The sequence below is a fragment of the Bacillus rossius genome, chromosome 1 (genome assembly GCF_032445375.1).
Source record: "Bacillus rossius redtenbacheri isolate Brsri chromosome 1, Brsri_v3, whole genome shotgun sequence".
In the NCBI taxonomy this organism is placed as follows: Eukaryota; Metazoa; Arthropoda; class Insecta; order Phasmatodea; family Bacillidae; genus Bacillus; species Bacillus rossius.
Genome location: NC_086330.1, coordinates 366,764,847 through 366,789,727, shown reverse-complemented (window position 1 = coordinate 366,789,727; position 24,881 = coordinate 366,764,847). Strand labels below are relative to the sequence as shown.

The window sequence follows — 24,881 nt, the reverse complement described above, 5'->3', positions numbered from 1 at the left end:
ACCAATTACCAAAGAAGGATAGAATCACAGACAAACCAGCTGAGACGACTTAAAAGTCTGCAGCCAATTAACAGGCGTTATTTGCCCGTGTGTACAGGGGAATGTGCAGTCTATCCTGAAGGCCATTGATACCGCGAATGTTTCCGGTCCCTTGGGATAGTTCTGTTCCAGTATTTAGTTTCTAAACTGAATTTTTAGGACAGCGAGAAGGGCTAAAAACGCGTGTTTGGATAAAAAAAATTAGACGTGAAACGACCGATAAAGATTCTTGACCTTGCGTTACACCTTTATTGAAAACGTACAGAAAATATAAAAAAAAGAGCGGACTTAATTAATACATAAAAACCTTCAGTATACCAAAATAGTAGGGCCAGGAAAACTTTTGGGGTTTCTATGACCTTCAGGATATACTACGCAGTCCTCTGTATACTCGAGATAACGCAAGTTCCATTGGCTGCTGACCTGTCAGTCGTCTCAGCTGGTTTGTCTGTGATTCGATACTTCTTCGGCTGATGGTTTCTCGTTGGCCCAGAGTCTTCCGGATAAACTGTGAGCCAATAAAAAAAGCAGCTTGAATATTAGGCTATCGCGAAATCAATCCGCGAACCTTTTTCCGGTCCCCACCAAATAGTGTTCGCATCTAAGTGGTGTAGAGATTCGTTGCCTTAATTATTGTAATAAGGGGGTGCCTCCCATTACAGGTCAAGATTTTATATTTACAGTAACTAAAGATAAACTTGTATATTTTTTCAATTGTTTAACTTTCGCGAAATGAAAAATACATACAGCGCATACGTTTTGCATAATTAGCTGCCAAAGTTGCATTTTTTTTACGTTTTTGGGTTGTACAAATAAGGAGAATTTAATTTATTGCAGAAATGAAACTTTTTAGGTTTAACTGCAATGCCACTGGCTACTTCAAAAAAAAATTTGAATTTCTTTCAGAAAATATTAATTAATTTTACCTGGCATTTCAAGATTCTCAAATTTGTTGTGATTTTGACAGCCAATGAACTTGAAATGATTTTTTTGTGATAGAAATGCAAACCATGTCATGAAGTAGCCAGTGGCATCGCACTTAAACATAAAAAAAGTTTCAGTTCTACATTAAATGAAATTCTCCCTATTTGTACAACCCAAAAACGTTATAAATGTAACTTTGGCAGCTAATTATGCAAAACGTATGCGCTGTATATACTTTTCATTTAGTGAAAGTTAAACAATGGAAAAGTCTAAACGTTTATCAGTAGGGGCAGGCATTTTTCGCGAAAAAATCTGAACGCCTATTAGACTGCAACATGGTAGGCCTATACCAGCACCAACAGTTTCTTCCTTGTGATTGGCGGCCGTCTGCGAGAGAAGTCTTTGCCTTGTTTGATCAAGTCATTCAAGACGCGTTTGCTTACGCACTGAATTACTGTGATTGGTTTTGTTACAATCGACATGTACCTGGAAGAAACTCACCCAATCACGAAACACAGACGATGCTACAGTGTTTTAACTTTCAGCTGGTCTCAAAATCTTTTCGCGAAATCTGCATGCCCCTATTGATCAGTGATTAATATACATCTATACTAATATTATAAAGCTGAAGAGTTTGTTTGTTTGTTTGTTTGAACGTGCTAATCTCAGGAACCACTGGTCCGATTTGAAAAATTATTTCAGTGTTGGATAGTACATTTATCGAGGAAGGCTATAGACTATATTATATTATCAATAACATTAAGGATCCTTACTAAAAGTCCAATTTAGAATCAAATGCGTTACAGGGGGTTAGATACAACATGCAGTACACGTACGAAGTGTGTGTTGACAATGCCGCAGGCGCTAGAAGTTTATTTCCTATTGCCTATTAACATTGTTGCCACGCACTAGATGCCTTATCATTCTTAATTTTCCCATACAAGTAAAAAACACCCGTGTGATATTAAAAACGAAGCAATCAGTACCCTCATAAGAGTTTAATTAATATTTAAATACTTTTTATCACTTTAAATCGCAAACCTAAACTATTGTTTTTTTCCCTCTCTCTGTGTTTAATTTGTTTTTTTATTGCCCTTTTTTTCAAGTATATATATTTTACAGACTTGAAACTTCACCGTAATATTCCTTATGTTACGCATGATGACATTTTCCGAAAATTAGATCCCATGGGTGGTTAAAAACAGGCAACAGTGGGTACTTTGTCTGCATGAGAATATGATTTTGCATTGTTCATGCCTTCTGCGTCTCCATGGCAACGGGCATCGCGCGGCAGTGGCGTACCCACAAGGAGGGGCATGTATAATGAGCGGCGCAAGACTGCCGTAGCGAAGTACGGGTACATCAGTTGTACGTTGCGTGCACGAGTCGGGAAACCATCGGTGCTATTCATTTTCTCTCCGGTACATTATACAGCATTGTAATAAATTTTCACTGATTTTTTTTTATTTACCATTACTGTAAATGGGAGATGTGGCTTAATATTTTTTTCCATTAGTATAGCCGTGCGAAGCCGGGTCGGGCAGCTAGTGAATATATAAAATCATGACCTGAAATGGGAGGCACCCCGTTAACCTGCGTGGTGAGAGCGCATGCCCCTAGGGAACTGCGGGCAGAGCAACTGGAGCCGCTGAAGCGAACCCCGAGGTGCCCCAGGCGACCGCGAGTGTCACGTGAGGGGTGCCTGTGGAGGGGGAAACACGGCCCGCGGAATTATAGGTTAAGGGCCGACAATGACAATGGCTTGGGACGAACAATATTCTGTTTCCCGAGCGGCAACAAAAACTATTCACATGCTGGTGACTTTATAAAACCTATATATATATATATATATATATAATCACGCGCTTTCATTAACCCGGTTCATCATGTTTCGCTTCTTTTTTTTCCCTCCGATTTTGAACACGCATATAAAATATACACGTACTATCAATTTCAGTCTTAAGAAATGTACGTGAAAAATAAAGAAAAAGATTTTGGGTATACAAAATAAATTTTATTGCTAACTTGCTACCAAAAACACATATATAATTTAAATAATTTTTCAAAAAAAATATCCTAGCATTTTTATAGAGCAGAATTTTTTTGATATCCTTTTTAAAATAGATACGTTTTAAATAACATTAAATCATGTTAATTTATGTGCTACTTTAATTAATGTTTTTATATTTGCTAGTGATTTGTTAATTTAGTTTAAATTTTATTGTATTTTTTGGGCTGTACTTTTATTAGCCTTATCTTACATGTTTCTACATTGTTAATGTTTATTTGGTGTTGTGTGAGAGAAGATGTAACTACACGCCTTAATTTCGTCAAATAAAATAATCCGAAAAATAAAATATAAAAAAAAATTGGTTTTCTGTAAAGTCGGTTTACGGACGATAGTTTAACGTGGCGTCATAACAAAACATTGATGAAATGATTGCATACTTTTATGAATAAAATTGAATCTTTTTATTGAATTATCAGTATTTTGTATGCATACAAAGAAGGAGTGAAATTAAATCTACAATTTAATTGACAAATTTACTTTTATTTGCAATCATTAATTCAAATATGTTTATTACTTAAACGAACAAAATATTTTAACTATAACTTTTGTACATGTTTGCTATTTAACTTCTTCCAATCTGTGTTATTCTGTTAAGGATAGGACAATGATAGGAAAAGTAGGAAACGAATGGGAGTGTTTCAAGTTTAATGTGCCTCGAAAAAGTCAAATCGATGGTTGTTCCAATCGAGTGGAAGAGAGATAGATGCGGCGCAAGCGTACAATGAGCATAACGGGACAATGAGCGTAACGGGACAATTTTTCGTGCGTGCAGCCGGCGTTCATCTATTTATTAGACGTTGTCACGTAAAAATTTGATTGGATCTTCAAAACACGGCTCTGGAGGCCAGTCACTAGTCGGGCGCCTCAACACATCAGCGCACGTGGCCCCGCCTGTAAGCCGAGCAGTGGTGGATCTCCGAGCGATGCGGACAGTGTGTGGACCGCTGCTCTGTGCAGGTGGTGAAGATGATGATCGTGGTGGTGGTGATCTTCGCCGTGTGCTGGCTGCCCTTCCACATGTACTTCATCATCACGTCCGTCATACCGGAGATCATCAACGCCAACTACATCCAGGAGGTGTACCTGGGCATCTACTGGCTCGCCATGTCCAACTCCATGTACAACCCCATCATCTACTTCTGGATGAACGCCAGGTGAGCGAACCCTCTGCGATCGGCGGGGGGCGTGCGTTTTTTTTCCTGCCAGTTAATCTGATCTCATTTTTCCAGCCCCTACTCAGTCGCACCTGTGTTTTTCTTCGTACCATGTGCGTCTCTGCCTGAGGACGGGAGCAGATAGCAGTTCCCGAAACGTTGCTTGTTTCTGTTTTGGAAAACTATTGTGTTTGTTTCGTCTTTTCGTTTTGTTGTGTTTTTGTCTCGTTTCAACTGTTGTGCTGTTTTTTTTTTGGGTTCAATTCATCATTTGTGGGGGCTTTTTCGTTCTCTTAGTCCATTTTTCTTTGTTTTTTTTTTGTTTGTTGACCATATTCCTGTTATGGAATATTATGTGGTGTATACATCCTGTTGACAACAGCAATTTTTGCTTAATTTGTGGTTTTTTGTCTTTTAGTTTTTTGTAGTTTTCTTCTACATACATACATGTGCTTAGCAATGGCGTATGTCCAAAAGCTTACATCAAGTCAATTAATCTGATCGCCCATTAAAGCCTGCGCCAGCGAGTGATCCCTTGTGATTGGCGGTCGTCTTTCAGAGAAGACACTGCCCTGTCCGTCCGGGCCATTCCGGACGCGTTTGTTTCCTCACTGGACGGCTGAGATCGGTGTGCTGACTGTATACATGTACCTGAAATAAACCCAGCCAACCACGAAAACACGGAAAATGCTACAAGTTAAACGCACAGCTGGTCTGGAAATATTTTACAGAAATTTACACGACACTTGTAATCGGTTATGTCCGAACTGTGGCCTCAAGTGGGAACACTCCTGGCTGACGAATTGCATATTACCGCTATGTATTTTTTTTAACCTAAAATAACGGGGATATCTCATGCATAAAGGCTGTATTACACTAGGATAGTGACAAGTGGTGAGTTCTGTAGATGTTCGAGAGTCGATCTGCGAGTGTTATGTCCACAAATGAACTCCAGTAGAGGGCGAGTGGTTAGTGAGGGGGGTGGGGGGTAGCTACTGGCTCGGGCTTCCAGACACGCTTTACTTAAGAGTCCTGGTTGCACACGACGCTAAGGTCACCGGCATGATGGCGCAAGCCAGCCACGAGCGGTGGTCGCATCTGCGCCAGTAGTCCGGGGAAAGACGACGGTAACCCACCAGGAGCGCCGAACGGCAAGCAGACCTCCTGGTTTCAACGCGCCGTTTACTAACCGTTCAACATTTCTCGAAAGTGTCTGTTGATGAATAACATTATACTTGCTCTTGCAATTTTTGTTTGGGTGCTTTCTAGGGACTGGAAAAATTGGCAGTTTCAATGACCTTCAGGATAGACTACACAGTCCTCTGCATACTCGGGCAGATAACGCCAGTTCATTGGCTGCCGACTTGTGAATCGTCTGAACTGATTTGCCTGTGATTTGGCACTTCCTTGGTTGAGGATTTCTCAATGGCCCGTAGTCGTCAAAATTAACAGTAAGCCAATAGTAAATGCAGCTTAAAGGTATGTGTATTTAAATTCTAGCCTGTCGCGAAATGAATCCGCAAATTTTTCCGGTCTCTAGTGCTTTCGTCTTCAAAGTGTTTTTTTTTTTTTTGGCTGGGAAAATGACTAAAAATCGGTGTTTTCACAGTTTATGGTATGAAAAATTTTAAACCTAGTATTTCAAGTGCAAGGAGCCTTTATCTTTAATATTCCAGCATGATATTGCAGTGTTAGCGCTTGAAGTCCCACAGAGGGGCGTTACGGACGTGAAGACTGGACCCCAGTTCTGTGCCTGGCGCTTAGAGGCGAAGATGAGTGAGAAGCGCGGGCCAGTGTCGCCCTTAGCGTCCCCGCGCCTTTACAGCCGACTTAAGAATGTAGTGTCCTAAATTATTTTGGTTCTTTTATTTCGTGTTTCTGCTCATGATTCCAAATAAATGCGTAATGTAACCATATTTGTTTATAATTTTTTTTTCAATAAACGAGTCCTTTTTTAAAATTTTCTTCTCCCAAAACCATAGAAACCTGTGTTTTTCAAGGTTTTGAGATAACCTAATTATTATTTATTTATGAATGATCTACTAAAATAAGGAGTTTTAAGATGAAAGCTACAAACGAACACTTAATCCAAAACTATATACCACATGAGTTCATGTTTTCAGTACATTCTAGCCCTAACATAAAAATTAGTCTTTAAGTTTATTAAAACTAATAATTAGGGGCTTGTTAATTAGAAAAAAACTTCTATAAACAATTATATATGTTTGTATTATGAGATAGTTTAAAACAATGTGCAAAATCACGAAATATTTTAAGCAAAATAATACAGAACATTCCCCCGAGGGTAGACAGGAAATAACATTTTCTGTACATTTACCAGCGAATCCTTTGGAAATAGTTTGCAGAAATATACTGTAACTTTGTGCATAACATGGCTATGGTTATTTTTGCATGTATGAAATACTGAATATTTCTTAAGAAAAATAGACGCACAGTTGTATGTTTTAATTGATGTTTCGTTGAAGCGTGATTGTTCTTTTAAGCATGGAAAATATAATCGAATATTCATTAATTAGACTTTATTTTATTTCACTGCGCTTATTAATGTGCGCAGTTGATACTGGAAAGTTATTCAGAGGGAACTGTTTACAAACAACTTTTTTTTAATTATTGGAAGTGCTGGGACAACACAAAGCATAAACGGCCGGGTAAAAATCTGAACCCCCAGTATTACTGCGAACAGCGTTTTGTTTTCATGTGAATGTGCAAATTTCCAAACATCTGTAGTTTTGCATGAATATTTGTGTTCCATTATCAAAAACAACTGAGAGAGTAGCGCGGCCCTGGTGCCTGCTCGTTGGGCCGTGACGTGTGCGCCGACTGGCCGCTCCCCACGGGTCAGGGGTCACGTGGTGTGCTGGTGCGAGGCGGTCACGGCTGGAGAGACACCGCGCTCCGCAGCGGTCTCCGCCTGGCCGCCGAGCTAACTGGCCGTGACGTTGCACTCCCACTCTTTCCATACCTTCACCCTCCTTCCCCTCCTTCGCCATCCTTCCCCTCCTTCACCCTCCTTCCCCTCCTTCACCATCCTTCCCCTCCTTCACCATCCTTCCCCTCCTTCAACCCTCCTTCAACCCTCCTTCAACCCTCCTTCAACCCTCCTTCACCATCCTTCAACCCTCCTTCAACCCTCCTTCAACCCTCCTTCAACCCTCCTTCAACCCTCCTTCACCATCCTTCAACCCTCCTTCACCATCCTTCACAATCCTTCACCCTCCTTCCCCTCCTTCACCATCCTTCCCCTCCTTCACCATCCTTCCCCTCCTTCAACCCTCCTTCAACCCTCCTTCAACCCTCCTTCAACCCTCCAACCCTCCTTCACCATCCTTCACAATCCTTCACCCTCCTTCCCCTCCTTCACCATCCTTCACCCTCTTCAACCCTTCTTCCCCTTCTTCACCATCCTTCCCCTCCTTCATCATCCTTCACCATCCTTCAATTCTCCTTCACCTTCCTTCACCATCCTTCACCATCCTTCATCCTCCTTTATCCTCCTTCACCCTCCTACACCGTCCTTTACCCTCCTTCACCCTCCTTCACCATCCTTCACAATCCTTCACCCTTCTTCAAACATCCTTCACCCTCCTTCACCATCCTTCAATCCTCCTTCACCATCCTTCACCATCCTTCATCCTCCTGTATCCTCCTTCACCCTCCTACACCGTCCTTTACCCTCCTTCACCCTCCTTCATCCTCCTTTATCCTCCTTCACCCTCCTACACTGTCCTTCACCCTCCTTTACCCTCCTTCACCCTATTTTCTAATTCTTTCCATGGATTTCTCTGTGCTGTTTATTTATTTAATATTGTACGTGGTCTGATTTTGGCTTGTTTTTTTTTTGTATATTTGTGTATTCATTTTTCTTGTATATTCCTGTGACTCCCTATGAAATACAGCGAAAACCAACAAAGGTGTATGAGATCAGCAAACAACATTCCCTTTGACCAAATCAAGTGCGGAAAGAATTCGTCTCCCTGACTGTGGACAATAAATGAAGACATTTTGCAAATATCAACGCATTACATTTAATTCCAACAAAATTGCAAACTATCCCACGAAATATAACTGTCTTTTTTGTGATTCATGAAGGGTATTTGTATAAAAATTAAGTTTTGTAAGGAATTTCCATTTTACTGTGAACAAACAAATTAGATAGACAAATTGAATTGGCTTTCACTAGGGCCATGCATTTTTCGCCAAAATATTTCCAGAACAGCTAAGTGTTAAAACCTTGGAGCATTGTGTATGTTTCGTGGTTGGCTGTGTTTATTTCAACTACATGTCTACCGTCAGCACACCAATCACAGCCGTCCAGTGCGGAAGAAAACGCGCCCTAAGTGGCCCAGCCAAACAGGGCAACGACTTATCTTGCAGACGGCCGCCAATTACAAGGAAGCAATCGCTAACACAGATATGCCTAATTGAAGTCTAATGAGCAATCAGATTTTTTTTCGCGGAAAAATGCATGCCCATAGTTATCACTAAGACCATGAATATTTCGCAAAAAGATACCGATGCCAGCTGAAAGTGAAAACACTGTAGCATCGTCTGTATTCTGTGATTAGGTGAGTTTCTTTCAAGTACACGTCGATACAACACCAGTCACAGTAAGTAAGTGCGGAAGCTAACACGTCCTGAGTGGCTCGGGCAAACAAGGTAACGACTTCTCTCGCAGATAGCCGCCAATCTCAAGGAAAATAAATGTTGGTGCTGTTATACCTTGTTGCAGTCTAATAGGCGTTCGGATTTTTTTCGCGAAAAATGCCTGCCTCTATTTATCACTCGTCACATGACTCTAAGGGAATCGCGTACAGAAAAATTGTATAATAATTGTTATTGAAATTCCTGGGATTCACGAATATTATTTTAAGACTACAGTAATATCGAGGACTGAACCAGTCACTCCTCTGTGCTGCCGGCCGGGTGTTGCAGGCTCAGGGCCGAAAAGCCTACAGTTCACAGGGATCACAGCCACACCCGAACAGTTCCGGAGTTCTCCGAAGTTTCCCGACCGTTCGTGAAAAACCTCAAGGATTTATAATTTTTTTTTACGGACGAAGAATATCTTAAATAACGTTAATCTAACCTTACAAAATATTCATTTTAATTACAGTAACCTAACTTTAACGTAACCTACCCTTCCAGAAAACAATAAAGAACTGTTATTTTTTATTACACAGACCGAACCTAACCTAACTTTCGGTAAACTTCGGAACTGTACGGGTATTGTTTGTGGCTTAATCCATGTGAACAGTAGGCTATTCCTCAGGGCCGTGTAGGCGTGTCCGCGGAACTGAAGTCGAGTCATTGAAGCGACGCATTGAAGTGTCATTGAAGCAACTCATTGAAGTGGCGTTCACCTGACGAAGAGAAAACAAAAATTGTTCCGTCTCCCGGTTCTCTAAGCTGATAACTAGAGACACCTGTATTTCGCGATTTCATTTCATGTCAAGGTATTTCACAAAACACTGTAGCTTCTTCTTAGAGTCGTGGCAAATTGTGAGGGTGCAGCAGTACGGTGACCACATTCTCATTGGCCCCGTCAAGAGCGGGACGACACCTCTCACCGACCTCAGCCAATAACCACAGGAGAAAAGCTACAGTATTTTGTGAAATACCTTGACACGAAATGTATTCGCGAAATACACGTGTCCCAATTGATAACAAATACGAGGGTACAGACGACTATCCAGTTAAAAGGGTGGTGTCATACATTATTTTTCTTCTAATATTTTGTGTTTTGCAAATGATTTTAATAAATTGATACTATAACCACTTTTAATTACAAACAAATTCATACAAAATAAGACGCTTATTAATGGTTTTTTTTCATGAACTTAAAGGCATTTTTTATGTCCATCCCAGGAAGTAAAGTTTGGGTTTAACCGTTTTTATGTAGCATTAGTCTTTAAATACTTTATTTTTTAGTGCATTATTCATAAATCAATAGAAGTTCGGTTTTCCAAAAACCCTGTCAAACTTAAGATTCTGTGGTTTTGAGAAACCCTAATTTTTATTGATTCAATATTTAATATACAGACGACGGTTACATACGAATATTCAATCGAAAACTGTCTGCCAAATGTCAATAAATGCTAGTACTGACATGAAAGAAAGCCTTTAATTTCATTAAAAAAATAATTTAAAAAAAATATATAATTTTTTTAGTACTTTGAAAAAACTTGAGTAAACAACTAAAAAGGGTTAAAATAGGGATTTGTTTAAAATGATGTACAAAAACCACGAAACATTAGAAGCAGAATGGTTCAGGATTCTACCACAATTTGAGTGAGATGCAGCTCGAAGCGGTGAGAGGTTATCTGCGAATGTGCCGTCAATTTGTCATTCGTGCGCGATCTTCGGTGGATCCGCCATCTCCCGACGTTGCCTCCCCGACTATATATATATTTTTTTTCCCTTCTTTCTTCTCCTTCTTCTTCTTCCTCCAGCCCCGGGCCATTGAAATATTCGTCGCACCGCGCTTCTTTAGAAGTTGGCCGTCCTCTCCTCCTGTCAGCTCCTGTCCTGTCGCTTGGGAGACGGGCACATCCACAAGTTATTGACTGCATTTCGCACCTCTTCGGAGGCGAAATTGTTGTACTTTTCCGCGCTGCCCACCCCCCCTACACCCGCAACCTAAGGTGCCTCTCTTCCCGCCTGTCGTCGAGTTTTTTTTTTATGGGTTGGCATCACGTGCCGCGCGCTCCGTGCAGAGAGCACTTTCCTGGGACCTCTCGCAGGCTTGCCAACCGGCAGATATTTCCCTCTCCGCAACCAGAACAACGTGCCCAGTCTACGGCAGACTGAGAGGTTTAATGAAAACGAACAGGAGGCTTCTCATGCCGTGCGCAACTATCCGCAAACTATTTTTTTTTTGTCATGGAAATATAATCATTATTTCCTTTATAATTTATGTAATGCATTCTCAATAATTTCACAATTCTGACTATCGTCGTTTTCCGGTTGTATCTATCACAACATAAAATATAAAATTGTCCAAAATGATGATTGCTAGGGACCGGAAAAATTCGCGGGTTCGATGACCTCCAGGATGAACTCCATAGTTATACGTACACTCGGTCAAATGTCACCCACTCATTGGCTACTGTCTTGTGAGACGTCCCAACGTAGCAGCCTGTGATTCGATAAAGCTTTGGTCGTGTGTTTCTCATTTGCCCAGAGTCATCCAGGTAGTTGTGAGCCAATAGCAGATGCAGGACTGAGGTATAACTATTTGTATTCTAGCCTGTCACGAAATGAATTCGCGAATTTTTCCGGTCTCTAATGATTGCTCGAGTCTATAGCTCGCCTTTAAAAATTTCAAAACATGGAATTGATCTATTTAAAAATCTTTACAAACATATCAAAAAAACAGTCGACTAACTTTTTGCATGTCTAGATTACATCTTGTAAGTTATAAATAAATGTGCTATCGGTAGGGACCGGAAAAATTCGCGGGTTCAGTGACCTGTAGGATGAACTCCATAGTTCTACGTACACTCAGTCAAATGCCACCCACTCATTGGCTGCTGTTTTGTGAGACGTTCCAGCGTAGCAGCCTGTGATTCGATAAAGCTTTGGTCGGGTGTTTCTCATTGGCCCAGAGTCATCCAGGTGAGTTGTGAGCCAATAGCACAGACAGCACTGAGGTATAACTATTTGTATTTTAGCCTATCGCGAAATGAATTCGCGAATTTTTCCGGTCTCTAATTATTAGAAATTGTACGCCCGAATGTCAGTGTTGGCTCTGCACATCCTAGGTAACTGACAACCACTAGTCTAGCGCGACAACTGTGTGGGCGAGGTTCGTGGATCAGACTGTAGGTAGCGCTGGCGTAGAGCCCGGCCACGCGCAAGGGCACTATCGATATCTCTATCGATATCGCTATCGATATCGCTATCGAGATCAACCTCTGACGACCACGCCGCTGCATGTTGCTACGAATTTATGTTCGAATTCATTGGCCGTCACAACACGATGCATCATCAAAGTACAATTTCCAGTTGTAGGCCTGTGATATACGTGTTTCCCCCCCCCCCCCCCCGAGGGGAACAGCAAGGGATTTAAACCAAACGAACTCAAAAACTGTGCTGAGTCGGATTTTTTCATAAATAAATCAAACACACAAAATTCACAATAGGTGTTTGAAACAACATATGCTCTCTTGTTCTTATATATTTTCTTCCTGTTATGATCAGGACTCTATCGAATTAATAACTGTTGATAAACGAAAAGTAAAACAATTACTAATTAGCATATTAAATTTAAAGCATTCTTTTTAAAATATCTGGTAAATATTTAGCTTCAGCCACAGAAAAATATTATAAAAACGCTTTGAAACAGTTATTCAGTTAATAATTCTCTCCTAAAATATATACCAGAGAAAACAGTTAGCTGCACTGGAAACTTATCACGAGGCAGCGAGTGAAAATATATCACACAATGTTGTGCAATAGCCTTTTCAAAAAAATTAAAAAATTAACGTAAATAACCTTTAAATTTTGCTACAATCTTTAATCCCCCTCCAGAGCTAAAGATTCTCTAAGGTGGTCACTAGACTCAATGTTGTACCACCAATTAGTATTTTTGGCACAATTTTAAATTTGAATTTTTGAAAAATAATGTCATTAGTCATTTTTTGCTGCAAGAACTTAAACTTTTATCCACCTTCTGTACACGCCCGTTTAATCTTTGTCAGACCTGTCTCCCCAATCGTTCCCAGCACAAATATAAATTTGCCTGCCATCTGATTACCCAGCAAGTGCTACCGTGTTATCCCCGCTTTACTCTGTTATTGCTGATGTGTAGAGACTGGAAAAATTCGCGATTTCGATGACCTCTAGGATAGACTCCACAACCATCTACACACTCAGGCAAATGCCACCTGTTCATTGGCTGCTGACTTGTGAGTCGTCTCGACCGAGTGTCTGTGATTCGACACTTCTATTAGTGAGGGTCTCTAATTGGCCCTCATTAATCCAGATTAGCAGTGAACCAGTGGTAGAAGCAGCGCTAAGGTATAATTATTTGAATTTTAGCATAACACGAAATGAACCCGCGAATTTTGCAGGTCTCTACTCATGTGTTACACTGGTCTTCCCACCGAGTAGCAGACTCCTTGTCCCGCAAGGCTCAGCTCGTGCTTCGCTGGAGGGAGCAGCCAGCAGGAGCTCCTCAGGGAAACTCCTTCTGGAGTCGTCCACTTGTGCGACTCTTCTTCCGTGACTCCCCCTGCACACTAGCTCACAACTGTCCTACCACGCGAGCGTAGCAACACCGCTGCAAGATTCAACACGCGACTCGTCGATCGATATTTATTGTCTGTCTGTAGCCCGCCAGGCCTTGAAGCCTGCCATGCAGCCGGCTCGTCACCGCTGCTGATGTACTTAGCCCCTTTATGCACCAACACTCTTGGCTTACTCGCTCGACGCGTAAAAAAAAATCGGGTGTGGCTGTTTCATGGACACGGCCGTGTGTTGTACGTGAATACGTGTACGTAACAAGTAATATTTTCTATACAAAATATAAAATACGCTATATTTTATTTTAACACTATATATATATATACTCACTGTAACTTATGTTTTATATATGGAATCGATGGATTTTGACGAGAGCTGACGATTGAAACCTTAAACGAACGTCGTTGCTTCTCCGAGTCAAAATTTGTACTAAATGTAAATCTCGAAACGCAGCACAACGACCTCAAAATGGCGGTGCTTCCCCCTCCACCGCGCGCGATGCGTCACAGTCCTCACTTAGCGTAACGAATTCTTTGATCATTTAGCTATCCAGGGGTGTAATTAAATTTTGGATGGAGATGATAGACATGTAGCTGCAACACCAAACTGTATCCCCCGAATTTGTTATCATTCGTTTTTTTTTTTAATTTCCTCCCACTATGAAAGCGATTTTAAAGACGTATTCATGTCGAAAGTGTCACAACGTCGGCGAGTCTTTTAGAGTACCGATTGCTGTCCGTGCAACTTACTCGCTCAGCAAGAACCAACTTGCTTCTGTCCTCGAGCGAGTTACCTTCGTGCAATACAGCACTCTCTCTGTCAGACGGCAGTCGCTTCTTTCGTCGTGGCCGCTGGCGCTAAGGCCGGACACACGCCAGTGGGTAAAGTCTCCCTTGCCCCAGTCTGCGGCTAAGTCCAGCACCGGGCATCGTGGAGGATTCCGCCGGCATGGCCGCGGCCTGCTCCTGTCGCTCTGCTCCTCTGTCGGCGCCCGGAACCAACCAGAACGATCGCGCACCGGGCGGAAGTATCACTCCGCGTCCCAGAGCCGGGCGGAGGGATCGCGAATATTCTCGCGCCGGGGATCACTCGTCGCGTCACCTCTTTACCTGGTAGTTAGGCAACTGGAAATGCTTCCATGTTTGGCGGGTCGTAAGCACTCAGGGGTTAAAAACGCCGGGAAGTACAAATGAGTAGAGACCGGAAAAATTCGCGGATTCATTTCACTGTATGCTAGAATCCAAACAACTGTACCTTCATATTGCTAATGTGATTGACTTTCAGTTTATCTGAATGACTTTGAGCCAATGGGATACCTTCAACCAAAAAAGTATCGAATCGCAAGCGTCCCAGTTGACGGGTATCACGAGTCAGTAGCCAATGAGCAGGTGGCATTTGCCCGAGTGTGTAGGGGATTGTGGAGTCTATCCTAGAGGTCATCGAAATCGCGAATTTTTCCAGTCTCTACAAATGAGACTTGCGGGCGGCAAAAACACACCCGGAACATACGTTGTTCATTGCTTCGAACATTGCATATTTATGTTTCCCCTCCTTAAACACAAGTTTCAGCTCACCGACATAATACATGAGGCCCACGTGAATGTAACTATGTAGTTTTTATCGTGCGGCGGAATGATATCACAATGGGGAGGAAGTAGTTCTTGAGCAGGAAATCCCAAAATTGCTCATGTTAACGCGAATCGACCATGGCTCTGCCCACTTTCCAGCTATGATTGTCCCTTCTCGCGTTTTAAAGCGTCCTTGCCCGTCTCTTGTTTCCCCATTGTTGCCTCGGCGCGTGAGGAGGTTGTTTGCTTCCACCGCCAGGGGCGCTGCGGCGCGCGCTTAAAAGCATTTGAGCGCCAGCCTCCCGCTATTACACACAAAAAATATATACATCCCAGGGACTAGAAGAACAGTTCATTCACACGTGGAGCGTCACTTTTGCTAGCGCCATGTTTTCTAATAAGTTTTCTTCCATTACTGTGATGTATGTGTTCAATATTTGCCGTGCTTGTGTTCAATATTTGCTGCGGACAAAAAGCTGTAGTTTCTCGGATATGGTTTAATTTTGTGCACTGAGGCCAATCTTCTCAAAATATATTCAAGCTTCCTCTAAAACAGCTGCAATATTTATTGCATAATGAGTAGAACTTAGCGAGAAAAAAATTTATGTATCGTTCTACCTTTTTGATGTTATACTTCTAATGCGACTTCCAACAAGGCTGCGTTAAACGTTTAACGCTCCTGGGAAGGGGAATAGAAAGAGAGAGAGAGCGAGAGTGAATGCTATTGTAAGGAACTAGTAGAGAGTAAGAAAAAATAAAGATCCTGACAGTTTGTAGTGTCGCCATATTTGTTTCAATTTTCAATGCCCTTTTTTTATATTACAATTTAAAATGCAGAAAAAAAAATCATGATTCATAGACACATAAATAGTCAGTGTGTGTCTATTCTCTATGTCCACGAGGTCTCGCCGCGTCAATTATCTCCTTGGGGCGAACCCGTCCGCTTAATTAAATAAACAGCTTTTATCGTTGAATGATATCATGATTTATTTCATGAAAATCTGCTCTCATAAAAAAGTTAGTATTATAGACATTCAATAGGTGTCTCTCTCTCTTCTCTCTCTCTCTTTTCTCTCTCTCTCTTTTCTCTCTCTCTCTCTCTCTTTTCTCTCTCTCTCTTCTCTCTCTCTCTCTCTCTCTCTCTCTGAAAATCAACCTATGAATCGTTACAAATTTATTTCCTTTATTTTTTTAGTTTGATTTGATTCAATATGATTTCACTAAAAATCAATTTCTACACCTTCCTATTTTCATTTCCACATTACAACGTTTCACTTCTTCCGCGCGGAGGGACTCCACGCACTATTTTTGCACGCAATTAAAAACTATTTTTTAATGATGCCAAAGAAGTATAATTTCTCACGCGCGTACCTAATCACACGCACCCATTTTGTTACTTATTATTTTTTCACATCGATTACTTTAGTGCATTGTGTTTTAAAGGGAATAAACACTCACAAAATCAAGCTTGTGTGTGAGTGATATTAGACTGCATTATGTTTACTTGCAGTATTTTAATATGCGCTTTTAATATTTTATAAAAAAAATTGCTTGGTTGTTGAACTGCTTTACACTCTATATAGTATTCTGTACAATTTGTTAGACTGTTGGCTATGGTAGGCGAGAGGTGTTGCTTCATCTCCTCGTTGCGCTAGTTAAAATACGTTTACTATACTAGTGACCATCTATGATTCACCATGACAATAAGTTATAGCTACAGTGTTTTGAGGTACATTCTGACACGAAAAGTTCTTACGAAGCACAAGTTTCTCTAGATATGAGTAGAGCCACGATTACTTCGCGAATTCATTTCGTTACAGGTTGGAATCAACTTGCTTATATACGTAATGAAGCCTTTTTAGACTGCTCATTATTCGATAACCATGTCGCGTCCTTTGTTGGCTTACAACTTCACCTCCTTGTTCATAGCTTGCTCAGGGTCGTGAAGATCGCTGTGGTCCAATCTTCAAAGTGAGGGAGGGAGATGTATATGTGCTACAAGTATATTTTGCTACACAATGAGTTCGCAAATAATCGTGGCCTTTTTTATGAGGTAGCAAACATCAACAAACATTCCAATTCAATATTTATATTTTTAATTCATCCGTAATTTTATGTGTGTGTGTGTATGCTGGGAAAATTTAGTTTTACTAATTTATTTTGTTTATAATCAGGGTCATGTATTAAACGTGCGTTATACTGCAATAAGGTATGCCTGTGCCAATTGGGATATTAATGTTGGACACAATCCAATGCTCGTTTGCACTGCATATCTTAGAGAAAACCCTAAGAACGGACAAAAAAAATGTATACACAAACATTTTGAATATATAGACAGTACGGAGAATTCCGTGGAAGAAATTAGTCAGTTGAAACAAAAACAGTAAAAAAAATACAGGGGAAAAAAGCTTGGGCAACACAGCGACCAACAGACTAACTCAACGATGATACTAAACATATAATCTGGACAACATGCCGACAATCCTGTGACAGACATGCAAAACCAGCGATGACAACGCAACGAGGACAGCACATACAAAACAGAACCCCCTCCACATCAAATGTAGCGCTTCAATCGGCATCAGTCGGGTGTTCTTGCGAAGCGAGAGTAGCGCGAACATTGAAGTGACTTGTTTATCTCATGTTTACAAGATGTTTACGTGCACGCCTCACGCTGGGTAGACTTGGCGCAGAACGGTTTACACAACTGTCCATCCTCACAACACGGCAGCGTATTTCCAAACCCTAGCTTGACTCGCCGACGCGTGCCTGAACTGCGCTCTCGTTGGCAGCGCCTTGGGTGGAGAGGGGAGGGAGACGGCCGCGTGGAGGGGGAACCGCGCGAAGAAATGGAAGGGGGTCGCGTAGAAGGAATCCGGCATGGCGACGAAAATATAACTATTTTTAAAGATTTAAAAAACCTAACAATCTTCCGTCAGGCTTCGTAACGTGTTGTTTATAGTGCGCAGTTAATAAGCTATAGGAACGTGGTTGATAACTTGGAATTTTTTTTTTCATTGCAGATTACTACTGGAACATATAAAGTGTGCTTTAAGAATGTACTTTTTATTTGTTTATCATATTTCAATATTATTAAATACCTAGCTCAGTTCATTACGTAAAGTAATATTAATTACGTTACGCATAGGTAATAATAAAATTTGATAAAAATACAACTATCCTGTTGGAAGGTTTTAAAGTATGTTAAATTGTTAATCTGCTTAGGTAATTACTTTTTAAGTTACGTTTTAACACATTGCAAGCGCGTATTTTGTAATCTATTTATGTTCGGGAAAGCTGGTAATTTTTAAATTAATGCAAAAATAAAAAAATGAGTTTTAATGAGTTATAAATGCATAACTTTCATGAATATTAAACTAATCTAATTACACAAAATAAATTTTCTCCAAAATTAAAGTTTTATAAACAGTTGGCAGCGTTGAAATGGAAAACTATGATGACGGACAAGCGGAGAGTTGTGGTCAAAGTGCCGTCGGTGTTCGAACCCGGGGGCTGGTTTGCTAGGCTGGAACCACGATGCAAGTCCACAATTGATCCAGGTCGTTCCAGGCTAGATCTCACGGAAGAAACCCATGCTTAGATGCGCTGGGTTTATTTTTCCGCGAAAAATATTTCATGACCATCGTATGGAAGAGTGTCTTTCGCAAAAATGTCTTGTGTCGACACATGAACCCATGTCCTCCTACCCCGCAAGACCTCTTGCTCCATATGTGGGTACACACATATATTTAATTAATGGAAATAATGTTCGCAGGCTTTCACGGCCATTGTCTGAAGTTAGCTTGGCTTCTGGGTCGTAGCCGCGTCCTTGGCGAATAATTCACCGACGTTTCTGTCGACATTACAGTCACCATCATCAGGATGCAGTTACCTACTGTAACTGTAGGTAACTGCGCCCTGATGATGGCGACAGCAATGTCGACCGAAACGTCGGTAATTGAGGGGAAATGTTCGCTCACGTTAATTTGTTAAAAAAAATTTCTTGATGCGCCTAGTGAGCAGGGACGAAATAGTCGACGCAATCACTACCATGGCTCATGTGAGTCTCACACAACAGGAAGCCGTTGGAACAACATGTGACGAGGTGAGCCCCAACCCCTTCCTCCCCTTCTTCACTCCCCCTACCTTAACAGTAACTACAGGGACAAACAGACCCAATAACTCAACGATGATACTAAACATATAATCAGGACAACATGCCGACAATCCAGCGACGGAAATGTAAACCCAGCGATGACAACACAGCGAGGACAGCACAGACAAAACAGAACCCCTTCCACATCAAATGTAGCGCTTCAATCGGCATCAGTCGGGTGTTCTTGCGAAGCGAGAGTAGCGCGAACATTGCTTATACGCAATGAAGGCTTTTTAGACTGCTCATTATTCGATAACAATGTCGCGTCCTTTGGTGGCTTACAGGTGAATGGGTAACCACTTCTCCTCCTTGCTCATAGCTTGCTCAGGGTCGTGAAGATCACTGTGGTCCAATCTTCAAAGTGAGGGAGATGTATATGTGTTACAAGTATATTTTGCTGCACAATGAGTTCGCAAATAATCGGGGCCTTTTTTATGAGGTAGCAAACATCAACAAACATTCCGATTCAATATTTCTACTTTTAGTTCACCCGTAATTTTATGTGTGTATGTGTGTATGCACAACAGAGTGAAAGTTGTATTTTTTTACCCACCGTTCTGAGGTCGTCCATCGCGCGCGACGTAGTTGATCGTTAATTTGGGAAGTTTTGAGGGGGAGGCAGGGGTGTTCTGTTCTTCTTCACCCCCGCAGCGGGAAAGGGGGGGGGGTTGATTTAGCGTCGCTATTTGTTCGTAGCGGGGCGAAGCCGGGGCAGATTAATGCAGTCTTCGGGCTGCATAACGAATGCTCGGGCCGCCACGTTCTGCCTTTGTGCCGAGGAGGAAGCGACGGCGGCGGATTTATGAACAAGGCCTCGGTGAAGCATTGCCCCGCGCAGCCATTCCAGAAGGAAAACACGTCAGTCCTTTTGCATCCAGAGGCTATGCGCAGAAATGCTTCTGTGTATCGATAGGGGCGTGTATATTTTGCGAGGAAAAAAATGTTCAAACTAGATTGTTTTAAAACTTTTGTAGCATTATCTGTGTTTCATGGCTGTCTAGGTTTTTTTTTTCTGGTACATGTCTACAGTCCCACCCAGCGAGGCCCGGCCATACAGGGCAATCGTCTTTCTTGCAGACAACGGAAAAATCTCTATCACGGGTAAACCTTGCTGCAGTTTAATGAGCGATCATATTATTTCGCGATTAATACATGTCCCTAGGCAAAAAAAAAGTTTGGGATTGGAGTCAGCGTACGAAACTCCTTTCTTATTGAGTAAATATAGAAATGAATTATTTACATTTTAAATCGCACTATTTACATAAAAATGAATCATACTTACAAAGTTAATTGCACAAATCAATAACTCTTTTCCACACGAATAAATCAATCATATGTACTTTAAATAAAATGAAAGTAATGTGGTAGCGTCAATCTTTAGCCGTTACCAAAACTGAGGAGTAGATAAACACAAGCAGCGTTACGGAGATTCTGTACCATCACTGCTTTGTCATTTCTATATCTACCCTTACTGCCGTTACAATTAGCATATAGCATGCTACGCTACGTAGGTATGCCTCCCCCCCCCCCCCCCAACACACTTTTTCCGTACCATCCATTCGACCGCTAGCGCATGCGTTGGAGTGGCGTCGCCGCTGACGCACTCTCCTCCTCTACCGGTTCCCCCACCACGTACCTAGCTATTCCCCTCATGCGAACGGAAGTTCCGTAACGCTCGAAAATTGTAGCCCCCTCAGCAAGAAGTTTTACTTCAAAAATCATAATTTGGAAATCCATAACTCGGGTCTTTGTGTGTCGACAAGCTGAAATTTCCACTCTTGTACGTACAAGTACATTGATTCTTGTCAGTGGATCGTGGGTTCTTTCTTCGACCTGCCCCTGAACACTGGAAGCCAGCAACAAACCCTGGAAGATCGCACGGCCGATTCGACTCGCAAATCGGACAAAAGTTGGACTGTGAAAGCGGCCAGTGAATAATGTCGTGGATTCGAAGGAGTAGACAGCAATATCTAGAGACTGGAAAAAATCGCGCTTTGGATGACCTCTAGGATAGACTGCACATACCCCTGTACACTCGGGCAAATAACGCAAGTTCATTGGCTGTCGACTTGTAAGTCGTCTCAGCTGTCTGTGATTCGATCCTTCTTTCGTTGAGGGTTTATAACTGGTTGAGATTCGTCCAGATGAACAGTAAGCCAATAGCAAAATTATCTAAGAGGTAGGGCCTATATGTGTTTGAATTCTAGCCTATCACAGATACAAGATTCAAATGACCCAGTCGCGCGCAACCCGGTCGGAAGGAAACGTGTGGCGGCGGCCGGTGGACGATACACGGCGAGAGACACGTGTGCCAAGAATAACGCCAAAATTTGCAAGTGATTATGCACTACGTGTACGGTAACACGGGAAGCCTAAGATGTACATCAAGCTCTGTCCCTGCCCGAAGAAGCCCGAATATTCACCTTCGGCCAACCTCGGGTTTATTTATATATATTTATATTTCTCTGTTTATTTTAATGTAGCTATACTAACCTTACTAACCGTTCATAGTGTTTTAAAGTGTTTTAATGTAGCTAACCTAACCCACCACTTTTAATATTTGAATTCATTTTTCCTGCGCAAAAATAAAACAAATCCCGAGGTTGGCCGAAGGTGAATATTCGGGCTTGTTCGGGCAGGGACAGAACTTGATGTACATCTTAGGCTTCTCACGATAACACTGCTAACAATTTATGTTATCTTTGAAAGATTTGTGCAATGGGAGTGCATGACTTGATGTAGGCTTTTGGACATACGCCATTGCTTAGCACCTGCTGTCGCACCTGTGTTTCCGTACCATGTGCGTCTCTGCCTGAGGACGGGAGCAGATAGCAGTTCCCGAAACGTCGCTTGTTTCTGTTTTAGAAAACTGTTGTGTTTGTTTCGTCTTTTCGTTTGGTCGTGTTTTTGTCTCGTTTTTACTGTTGTGCTGAATTTTTTGGGTTCAATATTTTTTGTGCTGTCATCATTTGTGGGGGTTTATTCGTTTCTCTTTTTGTTTTTGTTTTTTTGGAAAACTATTGTGTTTGTTTCGTTTTTTCGTTTTGCTGTGTTTTTTGTCTCGTTTCAACTGTTGTGTTGAATTTTTTGGCTTCGGAATTTTTGTGCTGTCATCATTTGTGGGGGTTTTTTCGTTCTGTTAGTCCATTTTTCTTTGTTTTTTTCCTTGTTTGTTGACCATATTCCTGTTGTGGAATATTGTGTGGCGTTAAATCCTGACAACAGCAATTTTTGCTTAATTTGTGTTTTTTGTAATTTGTGTTTTTTTTTTTTTTGTAGTTTTCTTCTGCAGACATACATGTACTAAGCAATGGCGTATGTCCAAAAGCCTTCATCATGCTGACAATTTATCTCGGTGTAGGTACAACATCGACGAGGGAAAGGGCCGCAAATCTGCAGAATTCTCAAAGGGAGCCCACGCAGCTAACAGACACGTCATGTCTGACACTGTGCTTGTATGTTGTACCCAACATACACGTGTTGGCCTACGTGTGTGCATGCATAGGCTACATGCACAGAAAGTTTTCCATAAGACGTAGTTTTGATGTCAAAATCCGATTCACAGTCACGCTTTTGCAACTGCAGGCATGCGGCTTCACATCTCCCCCCCTTCCCCTGGGCCCTACGACAAATGGCCTAGACCAGTGGTTCCCAAACTTTTTCAGCTGGCGACCTACCTTTCCTAATAGGAATACCTTCATGGTCTATCGGTCCATGGTGGAGTAGAAAAAAAAACCTTATTTTTATCGTATCCCTTCCTTATGTGTGTATAATTTACCATCAAATATTTCAAATATATATATATATATATATATGAATTTTTTTAATATACCGATTGATTATTGATAAACAATTTGTGTTCTGATTTGAAAATGGTTGACAAAATATTAAGCACTTTGTAACAAAACAGTTATTTATTTAACAATAGAAATGTGTTTGCACACAATTCGATTTGTTTCGATTTTTCTTATCTTTTCTGGTGGTTTATTCGATGGATTTTTGATAAGTTTCAGGATCGAGTCACGAACCCACCTGTAACCCTTCCGCGACCCACCGTTTGGGAACCACTGACCTAGGAGATACTGTACATAGGTCTCTAACTGTCGTCCGCACCGACGCAGCGGCGCGGTCCGCGGCCCTGGACGCTCGGAGCTGGACAGAAAGTTTTCCCTGGCCGGTGCGGGGAGCCTATCCCGCCCGCATTACCGACCCGCGCGCTGATAGCACGTGATTAGCGCGCGCTGCAGGCCGCCGGCGCTCTGATTGCTTCCTGTTCATTTCTGCGTTTCAATTGGCCGGGCCGGGCTCGGCCGAGGGGGCAGGGGTGGCCGCGCTAAAGCGATTATCCCCGCGCGCGGACAGAAAATGGACGGTCCCCGCCGTGATCCGAACAGCTCTTTGAGCGCCCCCTGAGAGGGTCTGCGCCGCCGTCATTCCCGTCTGCGCCGCCGTCATTCCCGTCTGCGCCGCCGTCATCCCCACCTGATCCGCCGTCATTCCCGTCTGCGCCGCCGTTATCCCCACCTGCTCCGCCGTCATTCCCGTCTGCGCCGCCGTTAACCCCACCTGCTCCGCCGTCATTCCCGTCTGCGCCGCCGTCATTCCCGTCTGCGCCGCCGTCATTCCCGTCTGCGCCGCCGTTAACCCCACCTGCTCCGCCGTCATTCCCGTCTGCGCCGCCGTCATTCCCGTCTGCGCCGCCGTTAACCCCACCTGCTCCGCCGTCATTCCCGTCTGCGCCGCCGTCATTCCCGTCTGCGCCGCCGTTATCCCCACCTGCTCCGCCGTCATTCCCGTCTGCGCCGCCGTTAACCCCACCTGCTCCGCCGTCATTCCCGTCTGCGCCGCCGTCATTCCCGTCTGCGCCGCCGTTAACCCCACCTGCTCCGCCGTCATTCCCGTCTGCGCCGCCGTCATTCCCGTCTGCGCCGCCCTTATCCCCACCTGCTCCGCCGTTATACCCACCTGTTCCGCCGTTATCCCCACCTGCTCCGCCGTCATTCCCGTCTGCGCAGCCGTCATTCCCGTCTGCGCCGCCGTCATTCCCGTCTGCGCCGCCGTCATTCCCGTCTGCGCCGCCGTCATTCCCGTCTGCGCCGCCGTCATTCCCGTCTGCGCCGCCGTTATCCCCGCTTGCAGCACGCGTCTGCCAGTGTCTCCCCCAGGTAGACCACTCTTGGCTGGTCTTAGTTCGGCGTGGACCATCCGTAGGGAGACAGGTACTCCCGCGAAAACACCTGGACGATCGCTTCCACTGCGACACGCCGGTTTGTTCTTTCTCCTGCGATTGGCAGCCGTCTGCAACACTGTGAGAGAAATCACACCCGATTAACGGAATTTTCAAAGAATATTTGAACTCAAAGAGTTTTTACGTTAAGCTCAAATAACTGAATCCGAGTAGAATCCGCGCCGTGTTTCGACTTCCTAGTTGTGTGTTTAGTTCTAAACGAAGGTAAACACTCAAAGGTGGACAAAAATAAGAGTGTTTTTGACATAAAATTAACCAGATTTTTTTAAATATTTTGTCAATATGCCAAGAATATATTTTTGGATTCATGCCCAAAGTAAGTGAACTCAGTTTTTGTAAATTCACGAATATCCGCCGGATAATTCGTGATCAGCGTTCTTCGTAAACAGAAGGTGAACATTTTTTAAACAGTTAAGGGAAGTCATTGCCTTATTCGGCGTTCAGGACGAGTTTGCTT

The 24,881-nt window shown here is 42.6% G+C and overlaps 1 protein-coding gene across 1 annotated transcript in view; it reads left to right on the top strand.

Annotated features, from left to right (window-relative positions):
* Window positions 1-24,881, top strand: part of LOC134528563 (tachykinin-like peptides receptor 99D) — a gene marked incomplete at its 3' end in the record, with an annotated part of 105,157 nt that overhangs the window by 72,039 nt on the left and 8,237 nt on the right. Inside the window, exon 5 of the mRNA XM_063362299.1 lies at window positions 3,992-4,188. Coding sequence (XP_063218369.1) covers window positions 3,992-4,188 — 197 coding nt within the window. The remainder of the gene's footprint in view (window positions 1-3,991; window positions 4,189-24,881) is intronic.